The sequence below is a fragment of the Pocillopora damicornis genome, chromosome 4 (genome assembly GCF_964200805.1).
Source record: "Pocillopora damicornis chromosome 4, jaPocDami1.2, whole genome shotgun sequence".
Lineage (NCBI taxonomy): Eukaryota > Metazoa > Cnidaria > Anthozoa > Scleractinia > Pocilloporidae > Pocillopora > Pocillopora damicornis.
In genome coordinates, this window is record NC_142673.1 from 20,920,390 (window position 1) to 20,946,341 (window position 25,952).

General features: G+C 38.5%; 2 protein-coding genes and 2 long non-coding RNA genes across 5 annotated transcripts; 2 read left to right on the plus strand and 2 right to left on the minus strand.

Moving 5' to 3' along the window:
• Positions 1–735: 735 nt before the first annotated feature.
• LOC149047231 (uncharacterized) lies at positions 736–1,604 on the minus strand. The gene is made up of 3 exons (XR_016186110.1): positions 1,463–1,604; positions 1,149–1,266; positions 736–852 (listed from the first exon to the last, which is right to left on the minus strand). It is a non-coding gene; the product is annotated as an uncharacterized LOC149047231 (long non-coding RNA).
• A 1,605-nt stretch (positions 1,605–3,209) lies between these two features.
• LOC113686882 (palmitoyltransferase ZDHHC12-A) lies at positions 3,210–9,785 on the plus strand. Its single transcript, XM_027204562.2, has 4 exons — positions 3,210–3,379; positions 3,471–3,625; positions 7,076–7,368; positions 7,687–9,785. Exons 1-4 carry the CDS (start codon positions 3,283–3,285, stop codon positions 7,997–7,999), a joined length of 858 nt encoding a protein of 285 aa, XP_027060363.2. The 5' UTR covers positions 3,210–3,282; the 3' UTR covers positions 8,000–9,785.
• Positions 9,786–11,639: 1,854 nt separating this feature from the next.
• LOC149047232 (uncharacterized) lies at positions 11,640–13,661 on the minus strand. Its single transcript, XR_016186111.1, has 2 exons — positions 13,525–13,661; positions 11,640–11,846 (listed from the first exon to the last, which is right to left on the minus strand). It is a non-coding gene; the product is annotated as an uncharacterized LOC149047232 (long non-coding RNA).
• Positions 11,933–25,562, plus strand: LOC113686878 (uncharacterized). Of its 2 annotated transcripts, none has more exons than XM_027204554.2 (13): positions 11,933–12,178; positions 16,668–16,785; positions 17,186–17,317; positions 17,823–18,033; positions 18,882–19,023; positions 20,034–20,201; positions 20,654–20,831; positions 21,548–21,594; positions 21,792–21,951; positions 22,302–22,382; positions 23,078–23,172; positions 23,407–23,473; positions 24,154–25,562. In XM_027204554.2, exons 1-13 carry the CDS (start codon positions 12,159–12,161, stop codon positions 24,280–24,282), a joined length of 1,548 nt encoding a protein of 515 aa, XP_027060355.2. In that variant the 5' UTR covers positions 11,933–12,158; the 3' UTR covers positions 24,283–25,562. The 2 variants fall into 2 exon arrangements, with proteins under 2 accessions (XP_027060355.2, XP_027060356.2); XM_027204555.2 differs by lacking the exon at positions 11,933–12,178 and adding an exon at positions 14,268–14,498.
• The last annotated feature ends 390 nt before the right edge of the window (positions 25,563–25,952 follow it).

Consider the following 25,952-nt stretch of genomic DNA (forward strand, 5'->3'; position numbering starts at 1 on the left):
GTGTGGAACATGTTACTGTTATGAATTTCTAGAGGAAACAGCCATCCTTGCCATGATTTATGGATGGTGATTAAACATATTAAGTTAAATAGGTCTCTTGTTATAAATGTTGAAGCGCGGATTATGCCTTACCTATACGCTGCTGTGCGACAAATTGTGCATATTTAATTGGTACTGTATATATATTTATATATACTGTATATATAAATGTAAAGACATTAAAACCATTGTCATCCGGCTCAGTTAACCGGTGCATCTACTTTGGAATTTTGAGATCAAATAATTTTCCCATTTCACGGCAGTGAAACATTAACTAGATAGCGATAGTGAACCCGCGCAAAGTGGTTCCTACCTCCCCCTACCCATCCAGCGTTCTTATAAATATGACGGGTACGAATTGTATCTCCCTCTTGCAGATATGTATCATGGAATCCCGGAGGAAGTCTGACGGAACTTTACGTAGCATCGTGAAAGAAAGAATAGAAACTGAAACTCAATTACATTGGACAGAATAACGAGGATTTCTTGAACAATGTTTACGCGGCGATAACTACTGAACTAAATAACAAACACGTCCTCTTGAGAAATGTTACTGGTTATCACAGTTGAGTGAATATCTGCCGCTCCGACATCGATCTGAACTGGAGAAATTTCATTTATTTCATCGATTCGATCAGTGTCTTCTAATTGTTCTTTGCCAATGCGTAGCTGTGTAATGTTGTTCATGAACTCAACAGGAAATGCAATTTTAGTCAGTTTTTGGTTTGGTTTAGAATAGAAGTTAGCAGGCGTAATCTGAATTATGCCGATTCTTCCTTCACGCCGGTACGCATCGCCGCTCAGCAAAACAGACTGTTAGAAATAAGATAATCAAATATAAGCATAATGAGTTTACACAAATTCGAAGTTCACACACTGGGAATGTACACACTGACTTAATAAGAGCTTTCGCATATACAGTTAAGTGGATTAGACTGACTTGCACTACTCACTTAGACGAAGTTCAAAAACAACCAACCGATCAGATATTGATGGTTATTGTGAGGATGATCTTTATCAAATTAGGTCCATTACCCATATTCACGTCAAGTTGACTTTCAACTAAAACGGCACGTGCCAGTTTTAAAATAGAAAAAAAAGGTCCCGACCTGTCTCACCGCAACCCTCCGGCGAGGAATTCAAACTCTGAAAGTATTGGCAAATGGGCCTTTACTGATTGTAAAGAAGAACTGAAGAACTGCTAGTGAAGAATCGAAGATGGCGATCCTGAAAGATTTTCATCATATTTCAGTACGGGCCTTTCTTCAAATTTTTAACGAAAACGTTTCTCAAATGATGGCATTATGAAGTTGCTTCCATAAGTTTACACAAATTCGAAGTTCACACTGAGAATGTACACACTGACGTAATAAGAGCTTTCGCAAATACGGTTTAGTGAATTAGACTGACTTATACTACTTACTTGGACGAAGTTCAAATACAATCAACTGATCAGATAGCGATAGTTATTGTAAGGATGATCAAATTAGGTCCATTACCCACAATCATGTCAAGTTGACTTTCGACAAAAACGGCATGCACGTGCCAGTTTAAATAGCTAAAGTAAAAAGCTTACATAGGTCTAGACCTGTCTCACCGCAGCCCTCCGACGAGAGAAATTTAAACCTTAAAAGTAATGGCAGATTGAGTGCCGGGTTTATTGACTGTAAATTGACCCACATTGTTCTAGACGGTTGTTCAAGTTCCTCATAATGGCCGGCAGTAGAAATACCTACATAAGCATTTGCACACGTTATTTGTTCCATTTGCCTCCTTGCTTTAGCGGTCCTTTCTGTGTTGGATCAAAGCGAGATGGCCATCGGAATGGTTTTTTTTCTATCAGTTTGCGTGACATTCCTGAGCTTTTGGATCAAGCGTTCTTACTTGAATTTTCTGTGATCTATTTTTGGTTCTATTGAGGAGTTACCGTAGTTTTCCGGTTCAAGAAGGCGTGCGGGAAGGATGGGAAATATATCAGGGTAAGGAACATATTACTGTTGTGAATGTGGAGAGAAAACAGCCATCCGGGCCATAATGGATGGATTGCGATTAAATTAAGTTAAACTGGACACTTTTATAAATGTTCAAGTGTGGATTATGCCTTACGTATACCCTGCTGTGAGACAAATTGTACATATTTAATTGGTACTGAAATGCAGACATTAAAACCATTGTCATCTGGCTTCGTTTACTTTGGAATTTCAAGACCGGGTAATTTACCCATTTAACCACTTAAACATAGTGGTGAATCCGCGGAAAGTAGTTCCTACTTCTCCCTCCCTATCCAGTGTTCTTTTAAATATGACTGGATGAATTGTATCTCTCTATATTGCAGATAAGTATCGAGGAATCCCGGATGAAATCTGACAGAACTTAACGTAGCATCGTGAAAGAAAGAAGAGAACTGAACCCAATTATACTGGATAGAATAACGAAGCTTTCTTAAACAATTTTTACGAGATATCAACCACTGAACTAACAACTTCCTCTTGAGAAATGCCACTGTTATCAATGTTAAGTCAATATCTTCCGCCCATCAATCCGGAACTGGAGAAATTTTATTTATTTCATCGATCCGATCAGATTCACACTTGTTCCTTGCCAGTGCGTAGCGGTGTAATTTTGCTAAGTTTATCAAGCGATATGCTACAAGAAAACTTCTTTTATTAAAGTTTTTGGAAATCATGAATTTCTTATTTTGATTATCGTCTTTTACGAAAGACCCAAAGCCGATTTTTTTTCCTAATAGAACACCATTAATCAAGTTCCTTTGCATTTTTTATCATGTCATTTTTCTTATAAGATCAAGAACTGTTTTCCTTTTTCACTCGTAAACTACAAAAGTTCTCAAAAAGCATCGGCTGGAAGGAAAATAAAATTGTAATTCAATGTGTGTAGACACCTTTGATAGGAAGATCTCCAATAACCTTTCGACTGGTCGTGAATTATGAATCAGGCACGAGCACCCCTGGGGATATGGTCCAACGAAAAATATCGCATTATTATCCTTCTTTTTTCCTCTATATTTGCTTTTTAAGTTAACTTATATTATAAATTTTATGACTCTTTGATAGGCACCGTTACAACACACTACGGTGCTATGTTCCATGTAAAAAGTACCAAATTTCAGTTGTTTACGGACTTCCGTGATCACTGTTCGAAGTGCGATCGGGCCACTACATCAGGCGAGAGAATGATATGAGCCCGCGATACCATGTTCTTTAATTTCAAAATAATTCCAAGATGGAGGCCAAGAATTGTCATGAAAGGATACTTTCCCGGGTATTTCACGTATCTCTAACAACCGGGATTGTCCTTATTCTAGTGCTTAAAGATACAGGTAACCAAGGTTGATGCTCTCTATAACTAGCGTAGACATTTCCACACGTATTTTGGTGTATTATGTAAATTTGCCGTCATATTTTTTTCAGAACTTAGAAGAGCTTGTTTTGATGGGAACTGGTTGTATGTCGCAGCGTTCATGTCGCTTTGTTTCATCGGTTTCATTTTCTACTTTGTTGCAAGCTGCATGGATCCTGGTTTTGCTGAAATAAGTGACGAAAAAAGTATAATGGTTTCTTTTGAGGTGAGATCTCGCTATGTACGTGCTCAATCAAGACAAAATACACAGGAATCGAAAGTAAACACAGGCAGTTCTATCGCTATTGAATACACAAATCTTTATTCGCTAATTGCTCGAATTGTATAATTATTAATTAGTATTTCCCTGTTGTTAAGTAGGTATGGTCTGTCTCTCATCGAGTGGATGAGTCTAACTTCGTGATTGGAAACTAATTGCGGAAAAAATCACTATCGGATGAGAAAACGTCAACATAAATACTTACATTTACCAAACTAAATCATTGGGAAGAAAAGTATGAAAATAGAAACCGACATATTGAATATAGATGTTATTTTCAACAAGTCGTTGATAATTAAAACTTCTTGGAAATCTCATTAAATAAACGTTTTCTCTATGATTACGCCGAATGTTTTCTTGTGGGAAGATACAATATACATCCTGTATCTCTGTTCATCCCCAAATGGCCTTACACTGTTCGTAAGATTGCCCCTTTTCAGCTATCCAATGAATGCATGCTTCTATTTAGTACAAGGCTTACATTTCCGAAGTTATTTTACACAGCATCATAATTAACAAAATGGAACTAAAATGAGATCAATCAATCAAATGTTTGATATTTCATCGTGTATGTTGTGGTTCAATTTTATTGGTAGTTCAAATTTTATTTTCCTTTGTTTTAAACTCATTATCATACATTACAATACCCAAAAACAAAAGAAAAGTAAATTTGAACTGGGGGTAAAATTGAACTACAACATGTACAAGAAGGTTCTTCTATTTTTGTTTTGTTTTTAGAAGAAGTGCATGTAGTCAATAAAGAGAATTACTTATGAGATCTTGGTATTGTAAGGGATAAAAAGTAATTTGCTCTTAAGAAAGATGTTTTTTGGCAAGACGAAAAAAACTTCTTTCTTAATTCTTCACCAAGCTCAACTATCTAATTTGCCCTCGAGGTGTCTGGATCTCTTTAGAGTTTTGACTTTGTTAAGTAGTTGTTGCAAATGCTGTTTTTATGATTAATGATGATGTTGATGATGTTTGTGATTGTGATGTGACATTAGAACTTCATCATTTAACTCGGAATTAAGAAACACCTCTTTAGAAGGCTTATTAGCCACATAGAGCAGACTACACATTTTTGATTGTTCTTGAGTCTGTGTGTTTTTGTTAAATTCACCCCACCATTATTTCTCTACAATATTGAATATTGTTGATTTACCATTGATATTTCCTTGTAATCACTTTGTCCATGCATGTTTGTTTCACTTGATTCTGTTTCAGATTTACACAATTTCATCAGGACTCTTTCAATTTTGTGGCTACTGTCTCCTTAAGGAGGCGAAGCCACATATGTTGTGGAGATCAGTGAATGAAAAAGTGTAACAATAGTAATAATGTACATGAAAAAATTACATGTACTTGATTGGTTGAAAATGAGTACATTCTCATGTAACACAAGTGCAAAATTGTAACATGAGTGTAAATTACAAATAGCTTGCAAACACTTTCAAATTTTGTTTATCTTGACTCTCCATGATGTTTTTTCATTTACATTGTTATCAAGTAATAACATGATTCCTGTTGCATTTTGGTGTCTTAAGAACTTGTAAATTTTTGAAAGACTACAAATTGCACTTGCATTAATTGGGCTAGTGCAGTTTTGTTGTCTTTGGAAAATTTTGTTGTGCTCATTAATACAAGATTGCACTCACAATCATGTTATTACCTAGTAGTATACAAATGTGATCCCAACTCAGTTTTGACCCAATGTTTACTGGAGCTACTTATTGTTAGTTTTGAAGTTTCTTAGTAGTTCCACATGTGCACTAAACACACAGTTGAGTTCTCTCCTTTTGTGATTTCTGGCATGAAGCCACTAGCACATTATGTGACTCTATGGAAGACAGCAAGGGACAATAATTAAAAACATGTCACAATTATTTCTGAATTGCACACTATTTAAAACAAAAGTTTTCCTTGCAGAAATATCCTGATAGATGTGATTAATCACATCTATCAAGATATTTCCAATATTGGCACACCATGAAACTTAGAGGAAAAGTTTTTCTTTGAAGATAGAGCATTTTACTGTTTAAATCAGCAAATTATGCAGATCTGAAGATTTAATCTTTTTAGTTCTTGCTGTGACACTACAAAAGATGATCAACATTTTAAACTAATTCCACAGTGGCATCCACCAACACAAAGCTTTGTGTTCAGCAGATAGCTTCCATGTTTTGGATCATGCCTCTACCAGTTTTCAACTCAGGATAAAAGAGGCTATTCATATTCAAGAGAAAAACCATCCTTGAATTAACAGTTACACCATGTAAATCTAAAACTATCCTTTTAATTCTCACACTTTCATGCTTTACCTCTTTTCTTGTTGTCATTATTTATCATAATTAGAATTTTTCTAATTACTATATAATTCAACTTCCAATGCTAAATGTACATTAATTAACTGAAGATGACAGAAGTTTCTGTCTTTCTGTTTTAAAAGTTTTTTGCTCTCTTTAAATTCTTGACTTGCCTGCTAATATCAAGACCCTTTGGAAACACATAATTTAAATCAAAACTTTTCCTTGCAGAAATATCTCAATAGATGTGATCTGCCCATCAGAGAAACTTTGAAAAAAAATTGTCTCCATTGAAAAAAAAGCATTTTACCATTTGAATCAGCAACTTATGTCAAAAAGAGCCACTAAATTTGTTAAGTGAACAAGCTGCAAAATACGACTCCTAGGGTTATTCAACAGAATAATGGAAAGTAAGAACAGTGGATGGCTGGATGGCAGAATATCTTAAGACTCAGAATGACAGAATATACTAAATTGCTGATGCTTTTTCTTTATGAAACAAAAGTTATAAAAAATGGAATTGGAATAAAATGAGAAATTATCTATAATTAGCAGGCAAAATTAAAAGAAGCATACTTAGGTAGTCATTCTTGGAGCCCAGAGGATATGGGAACCATGAGGCTTTCGAGTTAGCCCCTCTAAATTATTACTATAATTATTACAATTGTAATCAGTATCATTATTTTTATTATTATTATTTGTTACCATTTGAGTATTGCTTGAATGTCTGTCAGACAATATATTCTTGAATGATCCTACTCTTGTGGGACAGGGTACTCATAAATATGTGGGATGTGGCAGGTTTACTCTTTTGCATGTGAGACAAATATTCTGCAACACAACCTGACATTGTGATACAACCTCTAGTTCTTTTCAATGCCATAAACATTGTGCTACATCAGTAACCACATGCAGTCTTTTACTGTCTATTTTTTTCTAAGAGAGGCACTCAATGAATCTTGAATTAAGGATCCATTTTGATGATGATGATTGGAGTCAAGGATGCTCTTGCATTGATAACAATGGAGTTTATACTGTTACCCAATGACTCTTGGATACACCGTGTTTAATAGTTTTACAATTTATCACTTAGAAAGCAGAACATGAATCAGAGAGCCAGTCAGATGGAGAAGAAGGCACTGAAGAATCCTGTAAAATTTTAGCCACTCCTTCCTTTGGTGGTGCTAGATTGCGGCGCTGTGGATACTGTGCCATATTACAGCCACTGCGAGCCAAACACTGTGAGGACTGTGGCCGTTGTGTGCGGAGATATGATCATCACTGTCCCTGGCTTGGAAATTGTGTTGGGGAAAGAAATCACAGATTTTTTTGGTGCTTTCTTTTGACTCAATGTGTTCTAATTGCATGGGCCACTGAAATAACCTGGTAAGAATTACTACTTTTTATTCTTTTCAAAATGACTGGCTTAAAATGACTATAAATGTGGCAGTCACTATGATCATAAGCCAGCGGTGGTTGAGCTTCGCCATATACCTCTAGGGTTTTCTATAAGGTATTCAAACAAGTTTTCACAATTTGTCGGAGAAGAAGTATGATGGATAAAGTCTGAAGGAAATGAAAAGTAAAAGACATAGTTTGGAGTGGTTTAAGACAAATAGACAATAAATCACCTGGTTGGGCTCTTTATGATTGTATAAATAGATAACAGATGCACTAAAAACTCTTGATTGTTTTTCTTCCTAGGTATGCTTTTATGTACAAGAAAGAGTGGTTGGCCTGGTTCCTTGCAAATGGTTTCCTGATTTTTGCAATGTTTGTGCTGGGTCTTACTTTTATTGTAGTTTTTCTTTTATTCTACTGCCATTCCTATTTGATGGTGACTGCTCAGACAACCTGGGAGTATATGTCTCGCTCAAGAATTTCATACCTGAAGACCCTCAGTGAAGACGTGAATCCGTTTGATCAAGGAGTATTTTGTAACGTGTACAGCTTCTTGTGTAGATGCCGAGTACAGAAATGGGAAGTACTGCTGCGACAGAGAGATCGCTGGGCTTAGAGTCTAATTAATGTCAAAAATAATTTTTTTCAATTTACGCTAATCTAAATTAGGAATTTTTATTTTTGCCAGCTTTATTTTTACCCATTATTTTCCTTCCTTTCTAATTCCACATCATTATAGGCCACATGTAGAAGTTATACATATAATTTTAAAACAGCCCTCAAAGGTGCAACCATGGTTTCCATGGCTAGCAGAAGACAATTTGCATCTAAATTTGTGGCTATAGGTGTTAATGTGATAATGTGTTTGGTTGTGAAATACTGTGCCAAGCTGCAACATTTTCACTTCTAAATGTTTATGGCCTTAAGGTGAACTGTGACCAACATCTGCATGGAGGATTGCATAATTTGGCACAAAATTTTCTTTTTGGTGTTTCCCCTCTTTTTGCTTTTTTTTTTTTCTGGTTTTTCAAACTTTACTTCTGGCAATCACTTCATGATTTTAGCTTTTCAAATGGTGTTTTTAGACATTTGATTTGGAATCCCTGAAGTGATACTCATGTATACCCTTACTAATACTAACAGAAGTGATCAAAATGCATCTTAGTAATTTTAATATGATATCTAGTGAAGAAGTGATTGTAATGAACAGACTTATCAGAAAGAGGGGCTAATATTCATTTGTAAGAACACCAAATCCTCTAATCAATCTCTGTCACTAAAAAGTGTATAGTCACTACAAGAAAGAATTAAGAACTAATTACTGGGACTTGGATGTTAACATTTTGCCATATCTGTCCACAACCATAAAGCTATAATTAAGATAGAGTTTATTTTCGTACACCAATATTTCGCTCTATTCATGTTTTTGCTTTATTATTATGATATTCACTTGTGACAATATTTGATTTCTTTAATAGACAGTTTCAGAAAATATGTAGTGTCAGAAAAATTTTCTATGTCATCTATGTTACACTGAAGGTTTTGTCCAAAGATGTTCATTTGTATGATAAAGTCCCATAGGTTTATATTCACAGGTATTTTCTGTACTGCTCATTTTTATTGAGAGTGATACATGTATCTGTTATTAGAGGGTTGTAAGAGCTCAACACTTTTGTAGATTGCTTATGAGATGACGGTTATATCAGAGCAAAGAGTTACTTTGAAATTGACTTACCTCACCCTTTCACTTCTAGTAGTGACCAAAAAGGAATTTCTCCTCGTAATATTTAATATATATTATCATGCAGAAAGGTGATAAGAAAAAAGAGAAATATCGAGTAGGGGAGATTGTTTGAATAAAAACCAAATTCTTGCAGCTAAAATTTTTAACTCAGATTGTGTGAAGAATTGATATTCAGATTATTGGAGATTAAGGGTCAGGTGCTAGCAAAGTCAAGATTCAGTTAAACCTTCAACTTTCACAAGTAATTTTCACATGAATATCATTCCAGTTGAAGAGTGAAAAGAATGTTATTGCTTGTTGATATAACACTTAATTCTCCTGACGTACTTGTGGGGAAATGATCAGCTTCTAAAAGGGAGAATTACCAAAGATTAGATCTTTAGATGTTAAGGGTTAATTATGTTGCTAAGCAACAGTATGAGACATTGATAGTGTTTGACCAGTTATTTCTCTTTTGGGAAATGAAGGCTCAATATTAAATGGTTCTTACTAGAAAGTTCGGCTGTGGATGGCTGTTATAAGTTATTGACACGAAAACGGGTGAAACAAATGTCCCGAAAGTAATTGTACTTGGGAATATGTTGCTTATTAGTGAAACAAGTTAATATTGCGAATGATAGTCCTAATAATATACGCCGTGAACAATGCTTGTTGACTATATGTGTTGTGCAACATTTACATCAAAGTTCCGTTTCCTAGTGAACCTGATCACTAAATTTTTTAAGGGTGTGTTAAGGTGGTTAGCTCTCAAGGTTTTTTTCGGTGTTTTATTATCTGTTAATTGCTTGATCTTGCTGCATGAAACATCGCCCTCGCCGGGCATCAAGTGTTTGCTTCGCGCGCAGGCTACATGTGCCTCATTGTAACTTCTGCTGAGGTGGCTCATCTAGAAGAGCGCTATACTGACTTATAAGAGGTTGAGGGCTTTTTCGGCCGTTATGTAGGCCCCGTCTCCTGTGTCTTCCTTATTGAGGTTAACAAATGAATAGAATCCACACGCTGTTCTAGAGGAGAGGGACCCAAAAATTCCTGGTATGGTGAAAGTTTTAAATCAACCCTTACCTATTTCAGTGTAAAATATCTATGCCAGGACTGCTTACACGTCTTTTGAGAAAATTTTTTCCAGGTGTCCTTCGATGATTTTTTTTCTTTTGGTGGGGTGCATCAAAGCGTAGCAGCGCTACAGTCACCGCCCACTCTTACACTGTTAATTTTTCGGCGCCCGAAAAAAAAAAAGAACGTCCCATCGCAGGTTGTGCTGTAGCTGGTTAGCAGATGCCTTCCCAGTCAAAGAAGACCAGTTATCCATTCAGCACCTTTGTGTAACACCTATAGAGCTGAAAAAACACGAGAGCTCTCTCAATTCTGAGATCAAATCAGTTTTGGCACAACCCATCAGCCGGTTCATTCAGCGCAAATCCTCTGTAGCAGACGGTATCGTTCCTTCGGTTAGGTTTTGCTTTGAATTCGTGCCTCGACGCCGACCATCAGCCGATATTTTTAGGGAATTTACGCTGTCAGTCTACAAAACGGCAATACGAAATAATCACATTTGCGTAATCTGAGAACGGAAGTACTGAACACAAATTATTCTCTTTGGAACTCAACGCCCTTTCCACTTGTTACGCTAAATGAAGCCAAATAGTCATTTGAACAAAGGCAGGGGAATACACGCGAATGAAGCTTTCCGTTTTCGTGACTGGTCAAAAATCAATACAGCTGCGTGGGAGGCCTCTCAAACTTTGTTGGGCGGTGGATTTCGTAACTAGCATTAGATAGCTTTCTTCGTTTACGCTCTTGAAGTGTAGATTGAAAAAGGTAGCTCATGTCCCTTGGTAACTTTTTCTAGGGGAGACCTGAGTTTAACCACACGGCTATAACATTGCTACAGTCACAGGGATTGTCAGAACTTTCCTGGCAAAGCTAACAATAACCTCCATATAAAAAGGGGCTACCCAGCCCGCTAATCAGAGTTAAACGACAGCCACTGAAATATTAAATCTCTAACTTTAAAGCCGAATTATTTTAAACTGTCGAAAAGATTATTTCACGGTAAGCATCTGTGGGGGTTTTAACTAGTGGTAGAAGATGCTTAGGTAGTCTCGAATCGAAGCCGGGTTACTCCGAACCGAAAACCATCGCTTAGACTACTACGTTGCTGAGCTATCATCCACCCACGTTCCCTGAGTGGATAGAACATAGAACGCGAAATTTTGTGAACGCGAGCGTCAGACTCTTTCCATTTCGCTTTCATTTAAAAAATTTTCCACTTCGATGACCACTTTCTGTCTTTTCCATTTTCAGGAGTTTCACAATCGGTGCCTTAACCAAGTCTCAACATGTTGACGAAACTAGCTTTAATTGTCGACCGTAAACACTCCTGTCACTCCTAGGTGAGCCCTGTCCTTCGATAAACCAACCGCGTCCAGAGAACTTCAACTTTCCTATTAGTCACCAAAGCTAGCCCTTCTGCCTCGATTGAAAGCAGTAAGGATGAAAGAAAATCAATGTATAATATTTGTCTTTTAATAAGTTCATAACAAATCTCCCTCCTGTCTCACGCTGTAGGTATATTCTTCCGTTCTTTCGAGTCTAGTCCGTACTCAAAGCTTGAAATTATTCGACTCTAACAGCGGCTCGTTATCAAGTTTACCTCCCCCCACCCACTCCTCCCCGCTTCTCGCCCTCTCTCTCCGTGTCCTTCAATAGAGCGCACCACCTGAAAACATATTATAAAGGGTCAATGTTTACGACGTTTACAAACAAAACAAATAAATTTGGGCCGTACTGCTGTTGCAGGCGGCCGCACTGGGCTTGAGTCTGACTGTGACCAGTGAAGCATACAGGCTAATCAAGAGCGAGCCCAATCACCTCCCAATCACCTCCCTCCGGGGTCATTGTGGTTGCACTGTGGTTATTCATCGTTCAACTGGACGTCAATTCCAATTTGATGATACATAAACTTATGGTGCAGCCGTAACGATAACCAGAGAACAAACTGGGTCAGACTAAATCGAGTAAGATTTACAATATGGAAGCTCCTGGAGAGAGGTTGGCAATTTCGTTCATTTAATAACATACGTCGTTTATTATTTTCGCTTCGAGCTTAGCTACAACGATACCGCGGCATCCGTTTAATTTGAGTTGTCTTGTAGGGCAGGGTCAGAGGTTTCTTTCATCCAAGTCGAGATACCCTGTCTGTGATTTTACTTCCAAACTTGCGCTTGTCTAAAGTAAGATCAATTTTCAATCAATCTCCTCGAAGTTTGGCATCTTAATTACTTATTGTCTGACTATTTCTTTTTTTGCGTTGATCTGCATTCCTTGTGTTCATGAATACAAAAATACGCCAGTATTTAAATTTGCAGTCCCCAGGGCACTAAGAATTAAAAACAATACCGGCTTAAATGATTAATATATGGAGCTTCTTTAAACTCTTTCTACCTGATACATCCACTGACTATGAAGGAAAGCTTCTTAAAACACTTCTGAGTAGTTAATTTTAGGATTATATTAAACATATCTACGAAAGTATAACATATCTCCCATAATTTTCTTACAAAAGTATGATACGTGCAATTTCAACCGGAACTGTAAAAAATGCCAAATCTTTCTGTCATCAACTTGTAAAGTAAATCCGGGTAACTAGCTCTCGATAGTTCACGAAAGCCAAACGAAGTCAAGTAAATATAACTTCACAATAAAAAGCGTTCTCTTACTCGGCCGATAGCCAGGACACTTTGCCATCGAATAGTATCTATGGAAAAAACTTGATGCACTTTTGTTCAATCACCCTAGTCCCAGCGTATTAGACTCTGTGTGATAAGCATAAGTTAAACAGAGACCGTTTGCTAACTTCAGAAGTCCGGGGCAATCCTATTTCCGTTGCATCTCAGACGTGCAAGCTCGCTGACTGAAAGTGAGGTTAGGTTTCTTAGAAGCTAGCTGCTTGAAAGAGTGAAACATCAGTTTCTATGCTATCAAAACAGCATAATATCTATTTATCTATTTCTAGCCTTCTCGAAGCCCTAAGTCAGTGTTTGTAAGCTTTACATTACGAGAACCAGTGTATAAATTTGTTCCAATCCCATTTGATTAGGAAAAGATGCAAAAATGTGCAGTATTCAAGAAGAGTGCTTCCCTTTTTTCTGCTAGTACCAAGGTCACTAGTGTTTTTTTTTAATTTTTGCCTCAAAGCTAAAATTGAAATGAAATAAAGTAAAAGAAAAGAAAGAACTCATAATATGTCTCGTCACTATAAGAAAGAGAATAAAAAATAACTTCTCGAACTTCTCATCATTCGAAGAGGCTCTTAAGAGTCATCTGACTAAACAGTAGCCCTCGGATCACATGAGTTGAGCTGAAATTCGTGAAATGCCGTATAAAACTGTACTCACCGACAACTAATAAGCAATATCCTCAACCAACAAAAGCAATCCATTTTACTGTCGGTATTAAAAAAAATATATTGACAGCTGGTGATAAAAACGGCCTATATAAAATTCCTGCTACTTGATCTAAAAATGATAAGCACTCTCTACCAGTTGAGGTATGTATGCAAAAGTGCCACTCAAGTGTTAAGATATACGATGATAAGAGCATTATAAAACCATATTTATCTGTCAATGCCGTCATGAAATTTGAATCAAGAATATTCGAGAGCCTATTTGAGTCTCAACTGAAAACTTTTCCCTCTTTTATCTAATGGGCATTTTGCCACTAAACTTGATCCCATCGATCGAGGTTATGATGAGGCAACTTTAAAAACTAAGAGAAATGTAACTTGACGTCTAAACCCGCATAGAGAGGGGTAGGGGTAAATAAATATAGCAGAACGACGCAAAATTTTATAGGACTGCTGCACTTATTCAGTGATTCGTCTTTCTCGGAAACTGCCATTCGATTACTGATCTCTGATTTAAAAGCAGTTCGCGGCAGATGCAGAAAAGAAGCAGATAAACATAACACTTGCGGTCAATACTGTAAGGAAGCAAGTGCCAAATTACCCCACGCAAAGCAAATAAACAATGAAAGATCCATGGCAATAATCGAGGCAATTTGGAAAAGCGCAAATAAATTTAACGCTCAGTTAAGCAACAACCCGCTAATTTACAAAAGACTGCCCACCCTCACTGACGTCATTGTAAATACGTAAGATCACGTCGCGCGTACGAGATTCATGCATAAGTAGTTAGTTAATCGAGTCACCGCAGCTTCGCTTGAGTTTGTTACGCCCGGTGGCATCACGTTTCAACAACAACAGTTACAGCTTTTTTATGGTACTAGAATAATCAGTCAGATTGGATAAGTCACGAGGAAAGGTAAGCCCTGCCCCTACTAGGGGTAAGTGGCTCCAACGCGGGCTTTCAAGGTAAGAGATAGTTTCTTGGCGTGATTTTATTCATGCCATCACACTATCGGCTCTCTACATCACTGGTAACTACGCGATCAAAACAACGTCTATTGCGGATGCCTTCATCTCCTAAACTGCAATTACACAGCTGTTCTTTAATCGGCTAGATGCTGAATTGTTCTTTTTCTTTGTTTTTTACAGTCGAAACTGCTTGTAAACAAGTAACGAACCGATCAGATGTTAGTGTATTGATTCAGTTATTCGCAGAGCGAGCTATTCGATATCAAATCAGTCCGCAAATTAAGTCGCAGTGAGAGATTTCAAAACAAATTTTAACCACACTTTGGAGATTATTTATCTGTTATTGAAGTGTTTTTCTGAGAACTAGAGACTTTGAAAACGCAATTGCGATCTTAAAGAAAACGAGTGAGAAAATCAGTTGGTCTCATCAATATTGTAAGATCAAACGTGATAGGAAGTTTTGAAAATTGGCGAGCGGACCCGTGTTCAAACCTCGATATAAATTAAAAAACTGTTCAGAGCAAACTCAGCAATAGCGATTGCGCGTTTGTAATAAATGTTTACTCTTGTTAGGGACTTGACAATTTTCAAATGTCATAGCTATTAATTCTGTCAAAAATGCCTAGGCGAAAGGAAATGCAAAGCACCGTCATATGAAGCATACGAGGTTTAGCACAAACTACATGGAATCTTTTGGTAATGTGGACAGTATCTACATGGAAGACGCTTTATTCCGCGAACTTTTGCCTCTAGTAAGGTCGAACAGAAAGTGAATGACCTCGAGTCAAAGCTATCCGCGTTGTGTCGTGTTTGTATTGTATTTTGTCGGTTTCGTTCCATGTTTTGCGTGACCTCTTGCGGCGGGAGTTTTTAGTAGGTTCTTTGTCACGTTTACAGAAATGTTTGATTGTTAAGCTGAGCTTCAAGTTACCTCTGATTACCTTCTCTTGTTGATTACGGCCTAAGACGCAAGAAGGGAAAGATAAAGCGCGCTTTTGCAGAGTTGACTCGTATGCTAATCGCTCAGTGGGTAATTACTAATTAGTTTGATTTGTTAATAACTTGTTTGACAATTGACTTCACATTTATCGACACCAACTGAATACTCGAATGGATTTTGCACCTTTCAGTGACGAATGGAAAAACGCCAAGGGTGAAATTTTAGTTTTGGTCTTAAAACGGCCCCTCTTTTGGTCCCACAATCCTTCCATCAAACGAGTAAAAATCCTTGAGAGTCATTTTCTTTCCCATGAGCAGGAAACGTTTTCAGAATAACATCATAGTAACGCTTCATATCGTTGATGATTTTGTCTTGCGGTAAGGGGGCCTTTCGCTTTCATTGAAACAATATAAGACGTAGGAAGTAAAATCAAAACTAACGAAATCCTGAAAAGATACTATTTTCATTTCCGCGGTTTAGCACTTATGTAGGAATCGGCATGGGTGTCGCGTGCAATATCACGGTAACCTAGAAACCAAAGATGTCGTGGATGAAATTGCCTTGCGAGTAGATTTAGAGAGCATTCGATATTCCCAGATGAATATTAGGAAAAAGGATGGAAAGTAATTTGAATTGTAATTGAAGAGATTGTGCCTGCATGATGATTACTGATCGATCATAATCGAGAGTCTTGACCAGCACAGCCTGAGTGCAACTTGTTAAGAACTGTACTCGCATTAGTATGAAAGTGGAGATATTTCTTACTTCGTTTCGATCTGTCGGCCAACGATGAAACTGGCCAAGTGCACGGAATAATTGGAGTGACGCAAATATTGTTGGGGATGAGGGTGATTACAAATGGTGATGGTCTTGGCCTGACGTTGTAATGTTTTAAAATTTCCTTGACTTCCTCAACATCGGTGACATTGAGACGAATTATTTGATTTATTTTTCGCAGTTTAGCCTGATTTGTAATTTTAAACCTATCCCGCCCGTTTGATCTCAACAGTTCCAATACATCTCAGTAGATACAATATCTGCCTAGTGTTTGTCATACTTTCCTTATAATTTTAGGCCTGAGGATTTAGGTTTAAATCTAACTTCTTCTCTGCTTCACAATTTACTTACGTTGAAGGCAGAAATCACTCGTGGCCTCTCCTGGAAGTGTAAGGGTGTTACGGAGTTCTTATGTACTTCTAATGATTTACATACTTCTATACTTGCAGTCAGCGGGTGCTGTACGCTTACCGAAAAGATGATGACCAAGATGATGGCGAGCCTAGCCCGCTACCCATCCCAGGATCCTTCAGTGGCAGAGTACCACAAATCGTTGAGTTGGCAACGGTAGGTTGTTAGTAGAATAATCAATAGGTCGTGCAGGGGATTTAGTAATTCTGGCAGGAACGCAAACTATCGACTATTGTCTCGAATTACGACTTATGATTGCGCGTGAAAAGAGCGAACTCACACAGAGTAGCTTTCGAAGCTAACTTTGAGAGATAGGTCATGAGGTTCAATTTGTGAATCAATTATATTTATCGCATGAGCCCTGACAAAACTTTCAATTAAAACTAGGTTTCAGAAAAAATAAAGTGCGATTTCCAGTCGAGGTACAGATAAGATACCGCAGCTTTGTCGTATCGCGGCTAGGGAAACGCCCGTTCCCATAAAGGCAGCAGCGACTTAAATTTTTCCAATTGGATCCTGAATGACTTGAGTTCTGGGTTGTTTTTTTTTTTGGCAGAAAGGACATCATTTCTTCCAGAGACGCATGGAGAGCCTTCACAGCTGCGTCTTCAAATGCAGTTTCTTTGGTGCACCTTTCGTGGCCCTAACGGATCACGAAGGAATACAGTGCTTGTTCAACCAAAAATTGGTGAGAGGCTTTGTTATTCGTAACACAGCGATTTTGTGACTGAGTCACAGTTTCCAAATTTTTGTAGTTGACGTTTAAATGCAGGGGGAAAAACGCTTCTACTCTTTCTTCAAAGGTGTCCCCCCAGCAAGATGGCTTTCTTGTCTCCTTTTGTTCCTCATCTTCGGCGTCGTGTTCTTCCATTCGTTGAATTCACCTCAAAACGTTTGGTTAACGGTGGGCGAAATGATGTATTACTGAATAACAAACAGTTACCTGACATTTGAAAGAAGATTACCCGAGACTGCAGAGGCAATTCTGCTTATCTGTACCATTTGCCTCAATGGGCTTGATGCTGCTAGTTAAAAATCTATTGATATGTAGATGATATAGACAGTCAGAGGAATATTCGAAAGAAATCGAACTGAACCTCTAGGATTTAACTGTGACTTTTCTCTCAAGGCGCAACAGTTGGGTTTCCCCAAGTTGAAGACAATATTTTTTTTGTGTCAATTTTCTTCTCTAGGTAGAAAAAGAACCTGGATTTGGAAATTTCCGTTTTAATCAAAGCCTTTTGGGGGACCATGTACCATCCATGTTTTCTAACGGCGAACGACACAGTCAACAGAAGGGATTTCTGATCGCAGTTTCACAAAATATGCTGCGAATGGGGAGACTCATACCCAACATCATGGACATTATGCCGGAACATTTGATAAAATGGAATTTCAAAGAGGGTAAGAACAAATGTATTTCTGACACTCCCAGGGGAAAGGAGCTTGAGTCAGAAAAGAGAGGTTAAGCAAAAACCAAAATAATCACAAAGGCCAATTCGAACAAAGCTGAGAATTTCAAAGAGCCAATGAGCACCTTGAGTAAATTTTGTGCACACGGCCTTGAGTGCTTCAGAACGTGAATGACCAAGTCACCAAGTTGGTGTACGTCTTTCGTGTAACTGATTTACAGGGTAGCGGAAGTTTTATTGACCAATCATAGGACGTAGAGATACAAACCAATGCAATCCAGCTACTTATACACTCGGTCGAAAACCCTTAGAGCGTTATCTGAAGCGTCCTCTTTGATTCGTTCTTAGGGACCAGTCGTTATTTATCACGAGGGGGGTGTTGATTTTGGGGTGATCACATGATTTTCAGGGGGAACGGAGAGGGGATCAGTCGGGGATCAGTGTAAAGGGGGGAGAATAGAAAATTAATTTCCAACTAACTGCCAGTGGGGGGGGGGGGGAGGGGGTGGGGGTCAGGTAAATTTTATCGAGACACCAAAAATCCTCCAAACCCCCCCTCCTCAGGATATCTTACATTACATTGCTCACGGTACATGACTTGCTCACAATTCAATCGAGAGATAGAATATGCCGCCAACTTCCAAACATAACCACCACGATGCAGTATACCATCTTTACTTGATTGCAAAGATATATTTTCTTATCTTTCTGAATCTGCTAGTGTTGCCACCTTATCTAATTAGAATAAGCTGCAAAACGTGTTTGAATATATCACTGCACGAGCTAAATTTTCAATTTTTTTTCGTGATTTCGTAATTTCATAATTTAATTTCCTTTCAGGTATGGGAAATCCAAGTCAGGAGGAATGGGAGGAAAGAATTCTTCACCTTTCCATGGACGTGCTGAGTGAAAGTATGCTTGGGATACGACTGAGTGGACACAGCTTTTTGCAGTGGAGATTTGAAGTTCTTAAAGAGGAGAAGTAAGAAGCCTTGAAACAAATTTTCGATTGAAGCGAGTGATCAATTTTTTTTTTAGTCCTCAGTGGAGATATGTTTCTGAATGTGATATTTGTGACGTCGAACCGCGTTCACTATTTCGATGAACTTAGCCTGTTCTGTTTGAAACACAGGTCTATTATTACACATGCCATAACAATTACTGCAATGGCCTAGCTACAAGAAAAGGGAGTCCTAGCTTGCATTCAACCTCCCCCCCCCGCCCCCCGCACCCTTCTTCATCAAGGAAAAAAGGTAGAAAAAACACTGGCCCGAGAGGCTCTTCAAATACCAGTAGTGTGCTAGTGCTAGTGCTAGTGCTAGTGCTAGTGCTAGTGCTAGTGCTAGTGCTAGTGCTAGTGCTAGTGCTAGTGCTAGTGCTAGTGATAGTGATAGTGCTAGTGCTAGTGCTAGTGCTAGTGCTAGTGCTAGTGCTAGTGCTAGTGCTAGTGCTAGTGCTAGTGCTAGTGCTAGTGATAGTGATAGTGCTAGTGCTAGTGCTAGTGCTAGTGCTAGTGCTAGTGCTAGTGCTAGTGCTAGTGCTAGTGCTACTTTAGGATCCCCTTCAATGGAAACCCCCCCCCCCCTCCCCCGCCAACCTCCCGTTCTACAATACACTAATAATTTTACAGTCCTCGATTGTGGAGGTGTGGAGGGAAAGCGTTAACTACATTTTTATTGGAGGTGAATGACTGATAATGACTGGCCTTCTAACTTTATCAACCTTTAATAACTGCAGTTTACTTGCAAATCAACCTGGTTTCTCACAATTCCCGCTGACGCAGCATGACAGTTTCATGAAAGACAAATAGCCTCGTTCAGGGGACTGACTGACTGACTGAAGGGGGTAAGTTTGTGAAGAAACTGTGGTGCTGCGACGGTAGGAGAGTATACCAGGGTAATTAAGTATTATCAACTGAGCTGATAACGTAAATTAGCCACCGTAAAGAGTTATTGAGAAATAATGTAAATTGAAATGTGAACATGTTTATAGGACGTGCTTCGGGAAACCATCTGGGAAATACAAGAAAGCCCTTCACGCATTCAACCACTTGAAAGACGCCATAGCAAATGCTCCTGATATTGATCCAGTCTTAAAGGAGGCAGCTAATCACGGTCTGACAGAGGATGAGGCGGTGTTGGAGATTCTGTGGATGTTGAAGTAAGTTGCCACTTCCTTGTTATGAAGCGACTCTATAGCTAGCCTACATAGCAGAAGTATTTCGAGTGTTGAACCTGCCATGTTGGATGGTGAGAGCGCGTAAAGCCTAGGTTGGAGGGAATAAAGAAATGTACTGAGGAGGTGGTAGTGAAGTGGTCATTTGCGCCTACCCATTCAATATGGTGACTTAATTACTTGATCGGAAGAGTTAGTTCTCACTTGATTAATAAAAAAGAACGATGGGAATGGTAAACTAGATTACAGTAAAGCAGCTTCAGTTGGTAAAGCCCAACATTGGCCTAACATTGGCCTAACATTGGCAGCCACAGCAATTATGGTAGGGAGTAATCCCTCTTGGCAAAATTTCTGTTTGCCCTGATAGGCTGCAGTATTTACGACACACGATCGAGAAGCGCTTCAAATTACTTAACTTACTTGCAATGTCTTTGCAGCTTTAATGCCGCCCCTGGTACAGGAGCAGCTATGCGGTCAGGAGCTGCGCGCTTGTCCATCATGTCCTGTGAGGAACGAAATGAACTGAAGAAGGAGATCCGAGAATGCCTGGGACCCATAGGACTGAATCTTAAAACACTCCATAAGATGAAGAAGTTAGATAATTTAGTTTGCGAGGTAAATGTTTCTGGAATAATCGCTGTACCCAGTCGAAGAGACGTATGTGGTTTGCCACGTTCTTAAATATTACGCTAAACTTTGAAACGCGTTGTAATTACTAGCATCTTGAAATATTGACCTCGTCTGCTCTCATCTACAGAGCGACTGCTGCAAAAGGTCTATTTTACCGACCATCAGACTTCCAATAGTAACTACGCTGTACTGTAGGTAGCTCTACTTTGCAACATCTTTCAAGGGAACTGGCATTTTAAATGATGTGCTTCTTTCCTTTTCCTTGAGAACCAAAAAGAGGAAAAAAAATTTCCAGCTTTATTGTTTTGGCGATTCATAGTCAGGTGTTTTGGTGCGCTGAACGTTCGAATTTTAGTCTACCTGCCATTTTGCCCTTGACTATACCAAGAGGCTATTTTGCAGATATGTAAAGGGGAAGTTACTATCAGAATGAAAAAGGCCAATGGGAACGTTTTCCTATTACCCGAGGAAAACGTAATAGTTTGTGTGGAAAAAAAAAGTGCTTTTTCTTCTTTCAGTTTACCGAAAAATGTTTCTTGTAACAGGAGGATAGTTTTCGTCAGCCCTCGTTTAATTCTTAGTGTTTCATACGACTTGTTGTTGTCATTTTCTTATAACTGTTTTAGTTGTTTGTTGGTTTTTTCAACAAATTTCCCATTGCCTCGGCTTTTCGTTGGGTTATATTTCCTTTTTTCGTCCAGATTCTCAGGATGTATCCACCAGTGGCGTTGTATTTTGGAGTCGCCAGGTAAGCTTTACTCCTACACCTATGAACTCCAGCAATGATCGAAAACATTTAACCAAATATAACGCACAAACCTTTCCGGTCTTACCAGCAGCCATATTCACCCTCTCTTTAACTGGTATCGTCATATGATCTCTTTCTCTGACTGGCATACCAACTAACATATCTCAATACCTTTTCTATTTGTCTACCATTTTCAGGAGAGCATTCTTCGTCAAGTCTTCTTCTGGTGTTTACAAAATTGACAAGGGGCAAAAAGTTGTAGGAAATTGTCATCTGGCTCAAAGAGATCCCGAGGTTTTTGGTATTTCTGGCTGCAAGAGTGTAAACGAGTTTGATCCCAGCAGGTTTAACGTCAAGGTAAGTGTGCTAAGGAATAATCCTCTATTTAGTAAGCAGTTAGCATGTTTCAGGCTTTCAGCTGGTAAATGGGCAGCGCCGGATGGTGAAAGCAAAGCGAAAAGCTTCTCACGACCCTACCTTATTCTTGCCACGATGACCCTCTTGAGATTTTGGGAAAAAACACCTGAAATGCTCGTAAATCGCTAGCTTTCGGCTCGTAATGTACAGACTCCCTTCGTCGGTTGTTGCATAAACAGATGAAAATGCTTCTTTTTCACCAAAATGCAACACAGTAAAACAACATAGTGTTCAGATTAGGTGGCTCAATATTTGTTCTAGGGCTTCAATAGATATGTGCTTTGTTTTAGGGTCTTAAGTCCAAGCTGATCTGTACGCACGGTCCATTGTCTGACCCACCCTCCCCTGAAAACCATAAGTGCACAGGGACGGTAAGTCACTTGATTCCAATTATCTAATATTTCTAGGAAGTGTGATGTTGCATGGAACTAGCTGTAGTTTGTTGTTGACTGCCGGCCAGAATGACAAATGTACTTATTACTTGAAAGCTGATGTTTCTCCGTCATTGACACCAGTACTTTGGTTATCCTCTTAAGATCTCCCTATTAGTAATTGGGATGACATACAAACACTCTTCAACTGAGTGTCGAAAGCAATGCGGGATTAGTCTGTGCTCTGGAACTTGAGTCGTTCCTTTAGATATCTTCCCTTATTGCGATGAACAGTTTGGATTACTTTTGTTAAGGTTTTACAACATTCAATGAAAACGCGCTCCTGTCTTGTTTGACTAATTACATCTCAGTCACATTCGATTAACCTCTCTAACTCCCAGATCACATTTGTAATTCTCGTTATTGTCAACGGTACAGTTCTCATAATGTTAGTTCAGTTGTATCGACATTGCAGGAAGAAATTCTGTCTTGGTCACTCATGGGAGTTAAAGGGTTAAATTATTTGATACGAAGTGGGTTCGACAATGGTTTTGTTTTTTTTTGTTTTTGTTTTTTTTTTTCACGGTTCACTTCTCAGTGTACCTTGAGAGACTAGAGAATGCTATTTCAGCATTAGATGCAGAAAATTCTCTTGATGATTTAGACCATTACTTACACATCTTGATTTCTTTTAGAACGTTGGATACGTCACGCTCAAGTGTTTCGTTTTGTACTTGATCATGTTCTGCGACTGGAGTTTGGAAGAAAAACCATTCTGGACCGACAAATCGTAAGAGTTTCTTCATCTTGAAATGTTTGTGTGACTTAGTATTTTGAAGTAAACAGAATTAGAAATAGAAAGTAATTTAGAAATTATCAGTTGAGAGTTAACATGAAAAATGTGGGGCGTACCGGATTTTTTATCCGGAAGATTAATTAATTTGCTTCTTTCCTTTGAAATTTTGCTGGTTTATTTGCAACAAAGTGCTTTGTCAGTAGCTTTATCATTTGGGCTTTTTTTCAGACTCCTTCGTTATGGAAATCCAGATGAGCCCATCCGACTAAAATATTTCAAGTATACTAGAGACAAGGTATTAACAGTTTAATTCGTCATACGCTTGCAATCTGTTTGTACAGGACTTGATTCGCGATTATTTCGAGTTTTTTTAATTGTGAAGGAGGCATACTAGAGAAGCCGGATGAGAAATAAAATTCTTTCTTTTGAAAAACGAATACCAAGAGGCACGAATACTCCAAATATTGACTAGGGGAGTTAGGAATGGAACAGATTGTAACGCTTTACGATTAAGTATTTGGTGAACTGTTGGTATCTTAGCAACTGCGCACCTACCGTCCCCTAACCCAACAACAGTCAACTGATAATAACTTAGGGTTAATAATGGGTTAGGGAAGGGGTAGGTGCGCAGTTGTTCAGATATTGACATTGATCCGAGTATCTCAAGAACTAAACCAAAGCAAGGACGTAAGTCAATCTGAAATATCACTTGGAGCCAGTGAGATCTTAAAGTAAAGGCATGAAGACTGTATGAAACGTGAGGAAATGCATGTGGTCAAGTCGCTGGTAGTTGTAGTTTGAATCTGGTAGGTTTAAAAAAAGTTGGCGCGAGTGTCTAGACCAATCCTAGAGCGAAGAGAAGTAAAAACAAAGCCATCCCAGATTACTTTTGACACTCACTAAAAAAATTGAAGTTGAAAGCTCAACAACGCCGTAGAACCACTTTTTAAAATTGTTATTGTTTTTAATTTCCAGGAAGAGTTGCTGCTGCCTGATCAACCTGACAGTAGCAGCAGCAGCGATGAAGATTTGAACGATGGTCCCGCCGGCGACTGTGAGTGTCCTGTGGAAGAACCCGACGCACAAGGAAACTGCCCACTTTGACAAGACAATTGGAATGTTTCAAGTTATTTTGGTAGTTGTTGTCTTGATATCGCGCACAGCACAGGACATTTAACTTGGAAGTTAAACTAAAACCATCCCTGCTTTCTGAGACTTAACCCCAAAGGGAGACAAAGAGCACGTTTTTACCACCCTCCATTGTAATTTGTAAACGTGTAAGAAAGTTGCTCGGACAGAGAGCCTATCAAGGAATTTTTATAGAGGAGATTGTGGGGAAGCATGCGTCAATAAAGTAAGACCGTTAATTGAAGTTGTAAAGGATAAGTCGTCACCGTTGGTTAAGAAAGTCTATTCGTGGTACATGTAGTAAGCATTAAGCTTATACATTGAATTTTGGCTCTGACTCTTCTGGCCTGGGGAAAGTGTGGGTTCTTGAATGGTAATTATATTTAGTGATATTTACTAATTCAACGACTTGCTAACGCGTATATTTTCGTATCAATTCCCATCAGAATAATCTCAGTAGTCTAGATTTCTACTTATTGAAACAGATAAATTTATGGTAGGGAATTTTATAAAATTTACTTCAAAAGATAAACAGAATAGTTTTTCTATTGTTGGTTCAGCCAACCTTCGTCTGCTATTCAACCCCGTCTTGTATGTTTTCATGCTTTCATTACGCCTTTAACCCTTTAACTCCCAAAAGTGATCAACATGAAACTTCTCCCTGCAATATCCATACATTTATCAGCTAACAGGTGATGAGAATAGAAGCTGCTATCTTGATCTAGCACCAAGTTCTCATAACTAATTTACAAAGAAATGGGTAGCAGCTAGAGGGGAGAACTAACATTCAGATCTTGGGAGTAAAAGGGTTAATTTACGTCATTTAAACAAAATTTGTCATGAGTTACGCACTTGTTATGTAGATACTAAATACCACATATCTGGTACATCTCTGTCTCCAGATTTGTGATCTTTTATTCAGGTTAATTTCTTGAAAAGTATGTTGTGAAAAATAATAACAGGTTAGAACAGTTTTCAGTTGAGTTTCAAAAAAGCAAAACCAAAGTAAATCACAACAGCCAGTCAGAGCTACGCTCGACATCTTCGTTAGCCCATGACAACTCAAACAAGGACAGGCAAACTGCATAAAAAATTTGGGAAAACGCGAGTGACCAAATAACGAATTGTGTAAGTTTTGAATCCGACCAGTTGAGACAGTGGTGCGAGTTTTCTGGATCATTCAAGGAGCGAAGTTATGCAAAACCAAAGCAATCAAGAATTACCTTCGAGACTCAATTAAAAACTGCACTAATGAAGAGTTTTCTACTTTGGTATTGTTCAAACCGACAAACTCTCGTTTGCTATGAGTCAAAGATCTCCAGCAATAACTTTGTTTACGCTTGACGACAATTAGAAAGGTAACGGAAGTCAAAGAGTGCTTTTTACTTTAACGTCACCAAACCAAGTCCAAATGAATCAAAGCAGCCAAACATGACAAAGGTCAACTTACCACTGAGCGAGTGCCAATTTACAGGCGCTGTTTTCCTGGAATTATCTGAGCCAAGCATCACGGTTGATCATTACCTACTTCAGAAGCAAACGAATATGCCACTTCCCATGGTTTAGATCTCATCTCACAAACAGGTCAAAAATCACATCAGTCGGAGATGATCAGTCTGTAGCTACTGAAGTCCCCCTTGGGGTAC

Coding starts and splice junctions, on each gene's coding strand:
- LOC113686882 (XM_027204562.2), top strand. CDS start 3,283: ATGGAGGCCAAGAATTGTCATGAAAGGATACTTTCCCGGGTATTTCAC. Junction 3,380..3,470: donor TCTAGTGCTTAAAGATACAG/GTAACCAAGGTT, acceptor TATTTTTTTCAG/AACTTAGAAGAGCTTGTTTT. Junction 7,369..7,686: donor TGGGCCACTGAAATAACCTG/GTAAGAATTACT, acceptor TTTTCTTCCTAG/GTATGCTTTTATGTACAAGA.
- LOC113686878 (XM_027204554.2), top strand. CDS start 12,159: ATGGAAGCTCCTGGAGAGAG. Junction 16,786..17,185: donor AAATCGTTGAGTTGGCAACG/GTAGGTTGTTAG, acceptor TTTTTTTGGCAG/AAAGGACATCATTTCTTCCA. Junction 18,034..18,881: donor AAAATGGAATTTCAAAGAGG/GTAAGAACAAAT, acceptor ATTTCCTTTCAG/GTATGGGAAATCCAAGTCAG.